At 35.9% G+C, this 14,608-nt stretch overlaps 1 protein-coding gene across 6 annotated transcripts in view; it reads right to left on the minus strand.

Moving 5' to 3' along the window:
- The window catches only part of LOC117402280 (DNA (cytosine-5)-methyltransferase 3A-like), a 228,785-nt gene that overhangs the window by 211,003 nt on the left and 3,174 nt on the right, over nucleotides 1-14,608 (minus strand). For 5 of the 6 annotated variants that reach the window (XM_059023707.1, XM_059023706.1, XM_059023704.1 and 2 more), the window contains exon 2: nucleotides 12,921-13,085. The exons of the other annotated variant lie outside the window; for it this stretch is intronic. In XM_059023707.1, coding sequence (XP_058879690.1) covers nucleotides 12,921-12,995 — 75 coding nt within the window. In that variant the 5' untranslated portion in view covers nucleotides 12,996-13,085. The remainder of the gene's footprint in view (nucleotides 1-12,920; nucleotides 13,086-14,608) is intronic. 6 annotated transcript variants of the gene reach the window in all.

Genomic DNA, 14,608 nt, shown 5'->3' on the forward strand with positions numbered 1-14,608 from the left:
TGCTCTGAATGTGAAAAGCAGTTCCCCCAGGCTCAATTTGTTCGGTCCAACCCCATTAACTGTAAAAACCTGCAGGCCATTTATAAAAATGTCAGGTGGTATTTATGCAAATGAAACGTGTGAATTGCTGTTACTATCTTACCATGACCCCTTCTCCCATTGCTTTTGTTGTTTTTTGTTTCTGAAAACTAAGATCCTATGACTCTGTGTTGCTGCATGCCAGTTCGCTTATGACTTTATTGCATCTTTGTCTGCTGTCCACATCACACTGTCTGTCTAAATAAACCAAACTAATTATATTGTAGTACCAATATATTATAGGTGATACCCTTTTACTGCTTTATTGCACAGAAAACTTTTTTTTTTTTTTTTTTAAATAAGTTTCAGCCTGAAATATTTTTCTACTAATTTATGAGTGAAAATCTATTAGACAAGTGACTTATTTCCAAAGGAAAGCTGGACAGACACCGTTCAACAATGACATCAGACACACAATATCTCAACTCATGCACTGTCAACCAGTCATATTAAGATGATCTATTAAAATCATAAGCATCTGGAACTCTAGAATTAAACAATCTGGGCCCACTTTCTTTTAAATATATGCTATGCTTTATTTTAGTTGGTGAGATTAAAAGCACAGCTTTCATGGTATCGACAATTTTGTGCTAGTGGCTGAGCCCACTGGTTAGGCTATATTTTATCCTGAAATATTCATACAATTTAAAATCAGAAGGCTGGCAGAAATCAGTGAGTTAAAACCTTCTGGCAGACAACCCAGTCTGTTCCAGTGAAAGCCCAGGTACTGTAAACCATATCAATGTCATAAAAACTACAATATCTTTCAAAAGAATGTTTTTTTGTACAATGCAGCAGCACTCCATTTTGTGGCACACTGGATTGATTTACTCAGCAGAAAACACTTGATAGATTTCCACGTGTCCCCGTGGCCCCACTGATGTCAGGAATTAGCTCCAGTTCTACTAGAGGTGCCCAGTTTGCAGATTTTAGCCGACGCCTTGTGAATACATTTACCAGGCTTCAAGCGAGTTGCTATGGTAAGAGGTTTGTTGCTAAGGTGGAAAATCCTGCTTAGCAACCAGTATTGTCAGGCTGGATGCTGCACTGATGACTGGAATTTGTTGGTTCAGACAAACCCGCTCTGCGAAGGACCTTTGTTTTACCTAATCTGTCAAGCCTTGGGAAGTCTAAAGACACTAAAAATTTGGTTTCATCTTCTCACCTACACAACAATCTGCATCTATGCCCTTGAAATGTACCACTTTCTGTCTTTTTTTCTCCAGTGTTGAGAAAGTAAACCAAAGTGCAAATGATAAATGTACCGTGTTTACAATCGTATGGACATCACATCTGCTTTAACACCATTGCCAAGTGGCATATAAAGAGAAAGACCTAGAGAAATATTCTAGGATACCCCCTCTCTAACACATCCTGTCCACCACATATAGCATAATTAAAAATATTCATATTCAGATAAACTGAATTTATTGTTGATTCAGCATTTCTGCATAACATAGAAAGGTTGCCTAAAATAATATGACATTGTTACTCTATGTATACCACACATGCTGTTTCTGACTAACTCACACTACCACTCGGTAACCATATTCTCAGTAACTATGTTATTATTATTGTATATTATTATCTCTACACGCCAAAATACTTCTAGATATTTTTTAACTCCTTGTAGCCTAATAAACCCCCTTTAGTCCAGTGTATTTGTCCTGATGTCATATCAATCTGAAAGTGGAATACCTTTTTACAATTTTAAATAACCATACCACCATAGTGGAATAAGGGGAGGGATGGGGTCTTGTTAGGTAATTCAGAAAATAACTGGTAGGTAAAACATAATAGAAAAAAAACCTGTTCTTTTGTGTTCTGTATTCTTTTTGTTACGAGACCTTGAGGTATCCTTGTACCGTACATTGCTGTTCCCATTCAGTTATCTATGTTTTTTGCCTAGGATAATTAATAGAGATTGAAGTGCCCATGCAATGTTCTGTACGTAACAATTTGTTTGGAAGAATAGGCCACACACTACATCACCAGCTAAGGGCAAGGTCACTGTGATAAGCAATTCATGTAAAACTGTAATGTTTTGTTAAAATTAAACTGGCCCATGCCTGAAGCCTGTCTAGTTATGTACTAGGTCTGATGTTGAATAATTCAACGCAAAATAATTCAGGGCCCACTACTCTCATATTACAAAAAAATAACATTTCCCTTATTTTCAATGATAAAAGGCTGATATTATAAAATGACTATTCATGACATTGGCAAATTGGCGCTGTGATTAAGATGGACTGCCAAACAAGCCCAAAATGGCACATTACTATGTGGCCAAAATAAGTCATCCTCCATATTTGTTTTGGGTGCTGTATTTAGGTGTCTCCTTATTTGAACCTGATTGGTGTCACTATCATTCATTGCGTTTCTGTCTGCAAGGGTTATTTCAGGCAGCTTCTGTTGCTAGGCAACGAGGCTGTGAGCGCTCTGTTGCACACTGCTGAGGATGAATACGTTTCCTTGTTAAAACAAAAGATGCTGTCAGTGCATAAACAGCTTCTCTCAGGCCTCTGCAGAATAGTGAAGGACTGGGAAACTGTACTTCTATAACCTAAAACCCCAAGGCAAAATGTTTACCATTTTTCAAAGAGCACCTTATGTGCAGGTAGGAGCTACTGTTATCATTATCTACTTCTATTTAGTATATTTAAAATCCTTGGAAGACCATCTATCAAATTTAATAGCAAACAGAACGAGCAAAGATTGCGATTTTACACCTCAGAACATTCGTACTATGTCAGATATCCTACTCCAGGTCCACCACTGGATGGTGAGACTAGTTACATAAAAAAACTACGTAATTAAATGTCAGTTATCACAGGCAGACTCAATTCTGGTTTAGAATTATCAGGACATAGGAATTATCAGCACTCAGCAACAGCTTCTGAAATGTCACATTAAAATGTTTACTGTGCGTACTTACTAACATCTGTATAACTGCAACAGAGCTCTCAGTCTGCTACTGATTCAGTTCTGATGAGGTCATCAAAAATGTGACATTATTTATGATGTCATCTTTTTCGCTTTGTTAAATTTAACACATGGACCTGCTTTTTTACCACTATGATTGGCATTGATGCACTTTTCTTGGAATATGCTTGTAGAGCTGAATTTTTTAAACAAAAAATAAGCATGAGAATTGACTATATTGCAATGAATGAGACTGAAAAAGTTCGCTACGGTCCTCATTGTCAATTCGAACAACAGAGCCCTCATACGCTAACTATATTGCTAAATGAATGTCTGCTAAAATAGTCAGAGCCAGCCTTGCCTGAAAAAAATGTATGTAGAGTATGCTGTGTATGATTGTGAAGAAAAAGAAGCTTCTCTGAGGACATAATGTAATGTAAAGGGAATGTTTTTTTTGATGGAATGTTTAGTTAGTGGTTAAAACAATGTGTCAGTGAAACAGTTCATTTTTCACCGAACAATGGTTCAAGCTGTTTTTGAAGAAAAAAACCTGACTAGCTCTAAAAAGTTTACATGGTTTATAAAATGATGAACAATATGCATAGTTTCATGAACTGCATGCATAGTTTATTAAACCATTTTACTTAGATTAAAAAACAAACAAACAATAAAGCAATTTTTATTGTTAACTGTAGTTTTTCATCAATTTTTGTACCAGTTTATTTCACTTGCACTGCAGTTTTTCTTTTTTTAGATACCCCCCCCCCCCCCCCCCCCTCACATTATGTAAAATTGCAAGACACTAATAAACACCGAAAATGGCAGCTGTTTAACTTAAATGTAATCCAATGAGATGTGTGCGGTAAAGCAGCCCACTCAAAGTTTTCATACTAGTGATATTTATTTTGGCAGCGTTTAACTACACTATGTCATATAGTGCACAAGGAGAGAAAAAAACAAAACAAAATATGCACAATGTCTTAAATTAAATTCCAATGGTGTTTACTGCTACTGATAGCCTCACCATTTAGAATACCACTGCTATTCCTCTTTGGTTTTTAAGAAAGCTTCTGATACATCTAGCACCTGACACAAGTTTATTTTACTCCAGGATGCAAACATAAACCAGTATAAATTAACTTACACGAATCACAGTTGCTAGTTTTGTAACCAGGTGCCAGTTTTATTTCTTTCACAAAATGGTGCAAATTGCACACTGCAGTAAAAAAATGCTTCGATAAGCAGGGGTCTTTGTGTCAGCTGCTGTGGTTGGATTACACTGTGACTCATTAACAGTTTTGCTATACTGATTAACCACAAAAACCTTTAGAGATGACCAACACCAACCTAACTGTACATTTTCACCAATCAGCTATAACTATGAAACACTTCCAAGCATCTATTCCTTATAAAAGTTTACCACTGTGTTTTTGCACTGTGTTTTTCCTATGGTTATACTATGAATTTACCATAGTTTACCCGGTTTGCCACCTTTATTAATATGCTTGACCATACCTTGCTATTCTTTAGTGTTTCCCTATGCTTTACCAAGTTTTCACTGTGCTTTATTGTTTTTACTATGGTACTTTTATAAGAGATTTGGCTACATGTTAAGCTCCCATCCACTGGGCTGGTGTTTTACAAGCATGAGGGTATATCTAGTTTATTTACATAGAGTCATCAGAGTAATCAAAATACTCTGTCTGTGTGTGTGTGTGTGTGTGTGTGTGTGTGTATATATATATATATAGTATGCTAAATTATTGCAGCTGCAAACATCTGGTAGATAAAAAGTAAAGTTTTGTTATCATCCCTTCATAGTCCAAAAAACAGTTTTCAGCAACATATAGTATGTGTGTTCTTATTGATTCATAAGCAATAGTTACAAATTCATTACACATTACTTCCTCTTGCATAATATTCTGCATGTTTGCTGAACTGTGTGAAGCTCAATGCTTGCATACACTTCATATCCTGTTCTAGAAAGACAAGGAATTTCCTTGGATGTTTTAATAGCAGGTAAAATGTACGGTAGAAAATATAACCTGTGAAACAATCATGTTCACATTGCAATGCACTGTTTATACAAGTGTCCAAAATGTTATTGTTTCATGTGGCTGCTACACTTTAGAAATATATTATTTTAGATGCCAATGAGCTGTTACATGTACTTTTATTGGAAGGAAGTTTTACTTGAATGACCATTTGTATTCCAGTTTATTTATTTTTTTAAACAATGATTTCAAAAATAGCTTTGATTCATTTTTACTTAAAAAATAAAAAATAAAGCAGAAATTTCGGAATATTTTAAATTACAATTTTAGGTTTGACTTCATTCTGACCACGTTTTAGTTCATAGGTATTCCAGAATTCCGATAGTCTCCTATAAAACACTATACTATAAACAAGAGCTGTGTTACATTAATATGTGTTACATTAATACCTCCTACAGTCAATCCCTGCTAGTTCTTTAAAATAAGCAGTTTGTTTTCCTTCTACAAGAAATGGTGCCAACCTAACCCTGTTATAAATGCTTTGTGAATATGACCCTGTGTTTTGAAGAGGTGCAGTATCTTTAAGGACGATACATGTTAAACGCAGTATTTCAACAATTTATACCGAATAGAGTAAAACTGTGACTGCAGCTTTAAACAGTTTTCGCTGGTAAAACAGCTGGTTTTAAATTGTACACTTAGAGTATGATGCTGTCATCTATTGGTAGATCAAAGGCTGTTTATACAGACCCAAGGCCAGGTTTATCATCAGCAGGGTGAATAAGTTGTGTTGCAAAATACTGACCTGCCTGATGTTTAATTGTCTGCAACTTCAGCACGGTTACTGGTGCAAAAGGTTTTACAAAGCAGACCCTTTGTATATTGTAGCATCTCATTTCTGCACCTGAACTAATTGGTTTAATTCAGATTATTCATGTTATCTTTTGAAATTGCTAGTACAGTACACTCCCTATTCAATCATGCAGGTACAGTACACTTCCTATTCAAGGCACTTTGTTTTCAATTTCTCCAAATAAAATGCCGTGTTCTGCACTTACCATTAATATTTTAAGAGCTGCATGCATCCCTTTAAAAAAAAAAGAATCTATGAGTAAATAGTTTTGAAAACCTGGCTTCCATTGTGTTTAATTTTATAAAGATTAAAAGCCCTGCTGTTTCTGAGACATATACTCAGTGGCTTGTGTTTTATGTCACTTTAAAATCCTGTATGCCATTGTTATGCACAATGCAGGCTTGTGAAGCATCCCCAGATGTCTTAACAACTTTTTTTTTTTTAATAAAATATCAAATTCCATGATTTCTGTTATGCACTTCTGGCCTGGAAGCACAGAGCTAAAAACAATGTTAAAAAACAGCACCCTTGTTCATAATCTATTTGGAATGGCCAGAATTGTTTTTCGTTCAGAACACCACTGTGCAGGTTTCTGGATCCAATTCTATGCATCTTCACCACTGTTACTGTGTGTGGTTAATTAATGCTGTATCTGTTTTTAAATGGCAGTGGCAGATACATTATCACATGCTTAATCAGGCAGATGCCCTAAGGAATAGGTATGAAGTCCCTTTAATTATTGAATAACCTTTTAGAAACTATGCCTCAGGGATCCGACCCTCGGGACACCCTGATATAATTCTTACGCAACAAGATGAAATGCAGGTAGTGTGGCTCAACGATGAGAGCCCTCTTCATTTATGTTTCCAGATCATTTAACATACTTTTAAGTCTGACATTCAAGGTTTGCATAGCCATGTTACACAAAGGTACCAGTCAATATTTAGTATTGACTAAATCAGGGGTCTCCAACCCTGGTCCTGGTTTTATAGGCATCTTTACATCATCAATGGCTAAAGATCTGGAATGTGTTAATTGTGACTAATTAAGCCAATTACCTGAGAACTCGGTTGAAACAAAAACCAGAAGGCCCTGTAGCTCTCTAGGAGCCCTGGGCTAGATCATCAAGTTTTAAACCACTAAATCATTCACTGATTTACCATGGGTCAAGTAATCTTATTTTCTTGAGTCTCAGTCTTACACAGCCATATATGCTATGGCCAAAGTAAACACCAATTGACAATACCAGTACATAGTACATCCTTTTGGGTAATAAACAACAAAAGAGTAATGAATGTTATTTTCACAGAAAACAGTAATTGGATCTGGAGAGATGTACATATGTTAAATAGAAGTCAAATATATGTGAACATACTAGTATTACTGTTCTGTCACTTTATAGACGGCTCCTTCTAGGGGTGTTTAATGAGCATGTTGTAAATATGAAAGGTTACTCTGAATAGCAAAGAATTTCTGGATTTCCTCCATCCATGTTGAGCATATACAGCAAAGGTCAAACGTTTTGCATCACCTAGGATTTTAGGATTGAGACATAACTAAAAAAAGAATTACAACAACATAATTTAGATATTGTATTTAACACTGTGCAATCAAAGAAGCTACAAAATGATATTGCGAAAGTCTACCATAAGCCATAATAGTAGTACAGTATTTAATGCTAGATTTCGAAATGTCACACTACAAAGCAGTATGTAATGCAGTATGTTGACGTAACATTATTCAGCAGGTTTAATTCGACTTTATGAAGCAAAATATTTTAATTCTATAAGGTGATGTAAAACTTTTGAGCATAGCTGTAGGTTTCATGGGTATTATAAAGCTTTCTTTTGAAAACTGGCTTGCTGTCTCAGCCCTTATAAAAGTTTCCAGTAGTAAAAGCATAGCAAAGTGTAATAGAGCATAGTGAAAGCATAACAAAGTGTAATAAAGCATAGTGAAAGCATGGCAAAGCAAAGGTAAGCATGGTAAATGCATTGTATATTCATGGGGAAATTATGGAAAAAATGCAAAACTACCATGCAAAAATACTGTGGTAAACGTTCAGGGAGGAACTAAATTCTTGCTCAGTATAATAAGCGCCAAGTCCCTCCCTGAGGGAGTGAGATACAGTATCACAAGGTGTGAAACGAATTGAGTAAAAAGGTAAGACTTATAAAACAAAATTTGTAATCGGCACTTCTAGGTATGAAAAGCAAACTGCTAGAACGTTATACACATATACAGCAGTGAACTTCTAAGGCCCTATTCATCTTAATATGTATAAGGTTACAAGCCCACCCGCTAAGCCTTCAACCCCACCCCGTCCCACAGAGAAAAACAATAAATACAAAGAGGTGACTTAATCATATGACAGAAGAGGTCACATCACATGAGAAACCAGAAGATAACTAACCATCCTCTTCATTAAAATCACTTAATTATATTACAACTGACCATTGTAATAAAATGATTAGACTATTAGACCATTTAATTTGAATGGTCTGTAAACTAAAATAAGCCATTTCAGCACCAAAGGAAATCCATTCCTTTTGCACACAAAACAATTTGCAAATATAAAGAACAAAGAAATGTTTGTATATCTAAATGGGCTTCGTAATAATTAATGATTTGAAGAAATGACCCACCAACCTTTCTTTCAGCCTCCAAATGAAAGCAATGTTCTTATCAAAGCCATGTATTGCCATGGCTGAAGATGTCTGCTTTGCAGCACTGTGAAGCATTTTCCTCATTAAGTTATTGTTAAAGCACCCTAAAGCAAGCAGACTTGGGTTATCCTGTCCGCAGCTGGAAAGTACAATGAAATCAAAGGTCAGGTTTGGGGGGGGACGGGGGGGGGGCGACGACACTTTGTTAAGCAAAGTAAACAAAACCCTATTTCAGAGGGATTTTCATCACCGAGAACACAGAGATGTTGATTTATTTTAAAATCAGGTTGTTTAATCTAAAGTGGGACATAATCCAGATACCTGGTGCCTGGCATGTCTGTTGAAAACAATCTGTGCAAAAAAAAAAACTAGGCAGAACATTTATTTACTCTGGGCAGAATTCACTAAAAGTAGTTATGCCAAAAGTAGTTGTAATATTTTAAACTGGTTAATTTGCTCCTGATGTTTTATTCTCATAAGAACATTTGGCCAAAAAGTCCCCTGGGTCGACATTGTCAATACCTTTTAGAATTTTGAATGCTTGAATCAGATCGCCACGTAGTCTTCTTTGTTCAAGACTGAATACATTTTATTTTTTTAGCTGTCTGCATATGACATGCCTTTTAAACCCGGAATAATTCTGGTCACTCTTCTTTGCACTCTTTCAGCAGCAATATCCTTTTTGTAGCAAGGTGACCAGAACTGAACACAATATTCTAGATGAGGTCTTACTAATGCGTTGTAAAGTTTTAACATTACTTCCCTTGACTTAAATTAAATATTTTTCACGGGGCAGAAGTGTGGAGTAGTGGTTAGGGCTCTGGACTCTTGACCAGAGGGTCGTGGGTTCAATCCCAGGTAGGGGACACTGCTGTTGTACCCTTGAGCAAGGTACTTTACCTAGATTGCTCCAGTAAAAACACAACTGTATAAATGGGTAATTGTATGTAAAAAAAAAAAAAAGAATAATAAATAATGCGATATCTTGTAACAATTGTAAGTTGCCCTGGATAAGGACATCTGCTAAGAAATAAATAATAATAATATATCCGAGCATTTTGTTTGCCTTTTTTATAGTTTCCCCACATTGTCTAGATGAAGACATTTTTGAGTCAACATAAACTCCTAGGTCTTTTTCATTTCCTTCTTCAATTTCAGTATCTCCCATATGGTATTTATATTGCACATTTGTATTGCCTGCGTGCAGTACCTTACACTTTTCTATATTAAATATCATTTGCCATGTGTCTGCCCAGCTCTAAATGCTGTCTAGATCATTTTGAATGACCTTTGCGTCCTCAGAAATCTGATGTGTTAAATAACGTGAGGAAATGGCATCTTTTAATTATCGATTGCCTAAATATATTTTTCATATTTGCTGTAACTACTGTAAGACGTTTTTGCTGTTTGTTGGTTTGATAGTTTTTTTAATTGCATGTATTACTCCAAACAGAATGGATTTACTTTGCATTATTATTATTTTGTAAAAAAAAAATGATTGCAATTTATATTGTCTGTATAATTTTAATACAGTTTCACACTATGTAATGCTGCTAGAATCCATTGACTTATTTGTTTTATTGATAAACAGAACCAGCTTTCATGTTTCCTACCGTTATTTGCAGAATCACACCCTGTGAGTTTTCACTTACTGCTTTAAACACGGACCAACGCACATACTTCCGACATTTAAGTGTGATAATTCCTCAGGAAAGTGATCATTATTAGACACCTCCTCCATTTAATATATTGCAACAAATCTTTCGAGCCAATTTAATGAACCTTAAAGGGATCTGTTATTTACATATACAGTTTCAATACTCTATCTATGAGCTCCCGAGTGGCGCATCCAGTAAAGGCGCTCCGTGTGGAGTGCAGGATGTGCCCTATAGTCTGGACGTCGCAAGTTCGAGTCCAGGCGATTCCTTTGCCGACTGAGGACGGGAGCTTCCAGGGGGCGGCGCTCAATTGGCCGAGCACCATTTGGGGGGGGGGGGGGTAGGGTTAGGTCAGCCAGGGTGTCCTCGGCTCACCGCGCACCAGCGACCCCTGTAGTCTGGCCGGGCGCCTACGGGCTTGCTTGTAAGCTGCCCAAGAGCTGCGTTGTCTTCCGACGCTGTAGCTCTTGGGTGGCTGCATGGTCAGTCCGCAGTGTGAAAAAAAGCGGTCGGCTGACGGCACATGCTTTGGAGGACAGCATGTGTTCGTCTCCGCCCTCCCGATTCAGCGCAGGGGTGGTTGCGGTGAGCTGAGCCTAAAAATAATTGGCCATTCCAAATTGGGAGAAAATAATAAAAATATATCTATAAATATCTATAAATATCTCTTTGTTACAATACAATTTTATAAAATCACCTGGTTTTCTGAGAATCTTGTACTGGAGCCAACACCATCTGATGGCTGAATGATGTAGCTGAGGCAAAGGTCTTAAAGGGGATGTCAAAATGTAGTTTTCTGCAACCTCCACCCTTTGGCAGTCCTTGTTTCTGTTAAGTTGTACAACTGGAAGACTAACACACTCTCAGCTCTCAGAACTACAAAGGTACAACATTGCCTTTAACCTTTCTGCTACATCTTACCGATCTACAACCCATTTTATTCAAAAGATTATTAGTTTAATAGAAAACCCAAAGAAAACCCAAATCCCTGTCTTAAGCAGGCACTAAATGGCATGTCAGTAATCATTCTGAACTGTATTCCCAACAATAAAGCCATAAAATGACCCTGCAAGACATCTCAATGTACTTATACATGAATGAATTTAGCAAAGGATAGATTAAACATGTTTTGTAAATTAAGGATAACATGATAGACCGATGCAAGATCAAACATGGGAGATAGTGTGGCTTAGCCCCAGAGAAATCCAAAACACACTTGACCTAGTTTCCCGTTAGCCTGCATTGCTAATGGCTGTGATAGTCAGTAACCCTAGTGGTTATAAACTGGCCACTATTCAAAGTACAAGAAAATGAATGTACTGGTGCACTATAAAAGGAAATACTGTAAGCCATAAATATTTGCAACCAACTATTTGGCGAATCACACCCATAAAACCTATTTTGCTCCAGAAATGTTGGCAACCTGTTGCAATATACAAAGTATGTATTGTTAGTGGAATTTGATAGTCGTGCCAAAAATTGTTCGCGTTTTTTTCATGCGTGAAAAACATATGATAAAAGACTCATAAATATTGATGACTTTACAGTATATACACTGTAAAATATGTCTGCAATTTAAGTTTTAAACACTGAATATACAAGTTAATAAAAAAAAAACTGTTTAAATACAGAATAAATATTGTTTAAAGTAAAATTAGCGTAAAATACATTTTACTAGGTGAAACTGTTTTATAACAGTACAACAGGAGTAAAATATATTAATTCAGTTGGTTTACTTGGTTAAAGTTGATTTGACTGGAAATATGTTAATATGGGAGTTAATATGTAAATAATCATTTGTTGGCTTTACAGTTTTTACCCAGGTTAGTTATTTTAGTGGGATTGTCCTTATTTGGGTTTATGATGCTGATGTGCTTTGGAAGGTGACTGAGGTACTGCTTGGGTGTATTGTCACTCTAATTGTAAAATTATTGTATTAAACTTATGTAAGCCAAATATGACAGAGCCCAATACTAAAGCTGTTGGCAAGAAACCATTTTTGATGCTTTTGCAATTGACTTGGCAACAGAAACAGAAAAGACTATGGAGAACAAAACAGGACACTTGTTGACAATACAGTACTTGTTGTATAGAAGCAGAAATACTGTATATTCCAGCTGAAACAGCTGGCTGTACAAGCCAAATGCTATTACAACACACTTTTTAAATAATTATTTGTAGCACCTGGAATAGGTCTCAGAGAAACTGATCTGTACACTTTGTCACTTCAAATGTCAAACATTTACACTATCCATTTAAACCCAAAGACGTTTTTCAAACTAGGTATTGTACAGAACTGCATTTCCATATATATGCACACACACAAAATAGGATTTGATACATTTGGTTTTAGTAATTGTTACTGAAAATCTGGATGCTACCCGTTCATCTTTGCAGACTATATATATATATATATATATATATATATATATATATATATATATATATATATATATATATATATATATACCATTAACCCTGTTGTCTGGTATACTGTACAGTACATTGCCTACATAAACCATCGTCTGACGGCAGCAGTGAATAAACCAGGCAGCCTTCCCGCAGTGCTCTCAGATATTTCACAAAGTGGAAAGATTAGGCTATAAATTCTGAAGCAAAACTGATACTGTACAGTATATGCAATGTTGTTTTTTTTTTGTTTTTTTTTTACAATAAGGGTCATATATATATATATATATATATATATATATATAGACACACAAACACACACACACACAGAGTATCTTACCACTTTATATGCAGCTGCGTCATGATCGAAGTCGGAACTTTTGAATGTGGTGGTAGTGGTGGCGTTGGACGGCATCGTGAAAGCAAGATTTTACAAAAAATAAAAAAAAAGAATAAAGTAACATCAAAACACTGTGGGTGGAGCCTCCACTGTCCTTTCTTTTACCTGTGTACAAACAAGAACCAAATGATGCAGTCTGTTACTCTCTCTAAAGCAGTTTAATGTAAAAACAGTTAGAATGCTGAACACATTATATATATATATATATATATATATATATATATATATATATATATATATATATATATATATATAACAGTTATGCTATTGCACATTAATCATTCACACAGCAACCTATGTCTATAGGCTGTGATTTGCAATACTCCGCGTTAATACTTAGCTTCTTCTGTAAACCATTACAAAATATACAGCGCCATTTAAAACTCCCTTTTGGTACAAGCAATCTCAAAATATCAAAGCTGTGAAATAAACTGTATGGGAGACTGGCAGAGGGATTGGGGGAGTTAGAAATACTGTGAGCAAACATATGTATGCTGTACCAAAGATTTGGAAAAGGGGATAGATAGGCTGCATGTATGATGTAAGAAACAGAACCACAACCCTGGCGTCTCCGTGTCGTGTTTGCACGCAGATGCATCTGATTTTACATGTTGATGCTTCGTCTACAAATGTACACATTTTAAAATAAACTACGTGTTTGTTATTTATTAAATATTGTTATAGTTATGTTTTACAAAGTGTGCCATTTTTATGTTCTGCTCTCCACTCCTAGACGATTTAACATGGCGGTTTTTGAATCTCTGCCAACATTGCGTATTGTCCTTTTCTCTTTTATACTTCTCATCCAGAAAGACCCCTTCCCCTGAAATATTTCGATTCTTCTATCTTACCATGTGTTGCTACCTCTTTGACGTTTTCCCTCATTAAGTCTTGCGATGCTTAAATATCAGCAACCATATCTCTGACGTAAAAAAATAAATTGGATAAATCAATCTAATCTGCTTATAACATTCTCTATTCAGATATTTTGACATTTGCTCGAAACAGCGAGTACATAATTTAGATTAGTAGTTACTATATTGCGTAGTAAACGAGTTTCCCACACAAATCTATACCTTAAAACAAGATTGGTAGTTGAAGTCATACTGTTATAATTCTGGCATTTTACATTTTAAATAAAAAGTCACACCATGGTCCTTAAATATAAACATATTTTACTCACACTTGATTCAGTTATTTCTACACTACTGTAAATGACACTTCCTTTATGTGTGTTTGTTTAAATGTGTGATCCTGCTGCATTAGCCACGAATTTGTGATGACTGTTGTACTTGGCAATAAGCACATATATTCTAGATCTTTTCATTTCTGGTAAATTACTCACCTGGCTTAATGTACATAAAAAATAAACCAATCTACCCTCTTCTTGGTTTTAAAATGCATCACAATTAAATAAGGTGGTCAGGTGTTCTTCACTACTTCTGTCGCACTTATCAAACAGACAGTGTGAAAGGAACAAATTATTGCAGGGGGGGGGGGGGGTGGAAAACAATTTATTTGTTTATTTTAGCAGACAATTTATCCAGGGCGATTTACAGAGACTAAGATGTGTGAACTATGCATCAGCTACAGAGTCACTTACAACAACATCTCACCCGAAAGACGGA

This window comes from Acipenser ruthenus, chromosome 5 (assembly GCF_902713425.1).
Source record: "Acipenser ruthenus chromosome 5, fAciRut3.2 maternal haplotype, whole genome shotgun sequence".
Lineage (NCBI taxonomy): Eukaryota > Metazoa > Chordata > Actinopteri > Acipenseriformes > Acipenseridae > Acipenser > Acipenser ruthenus.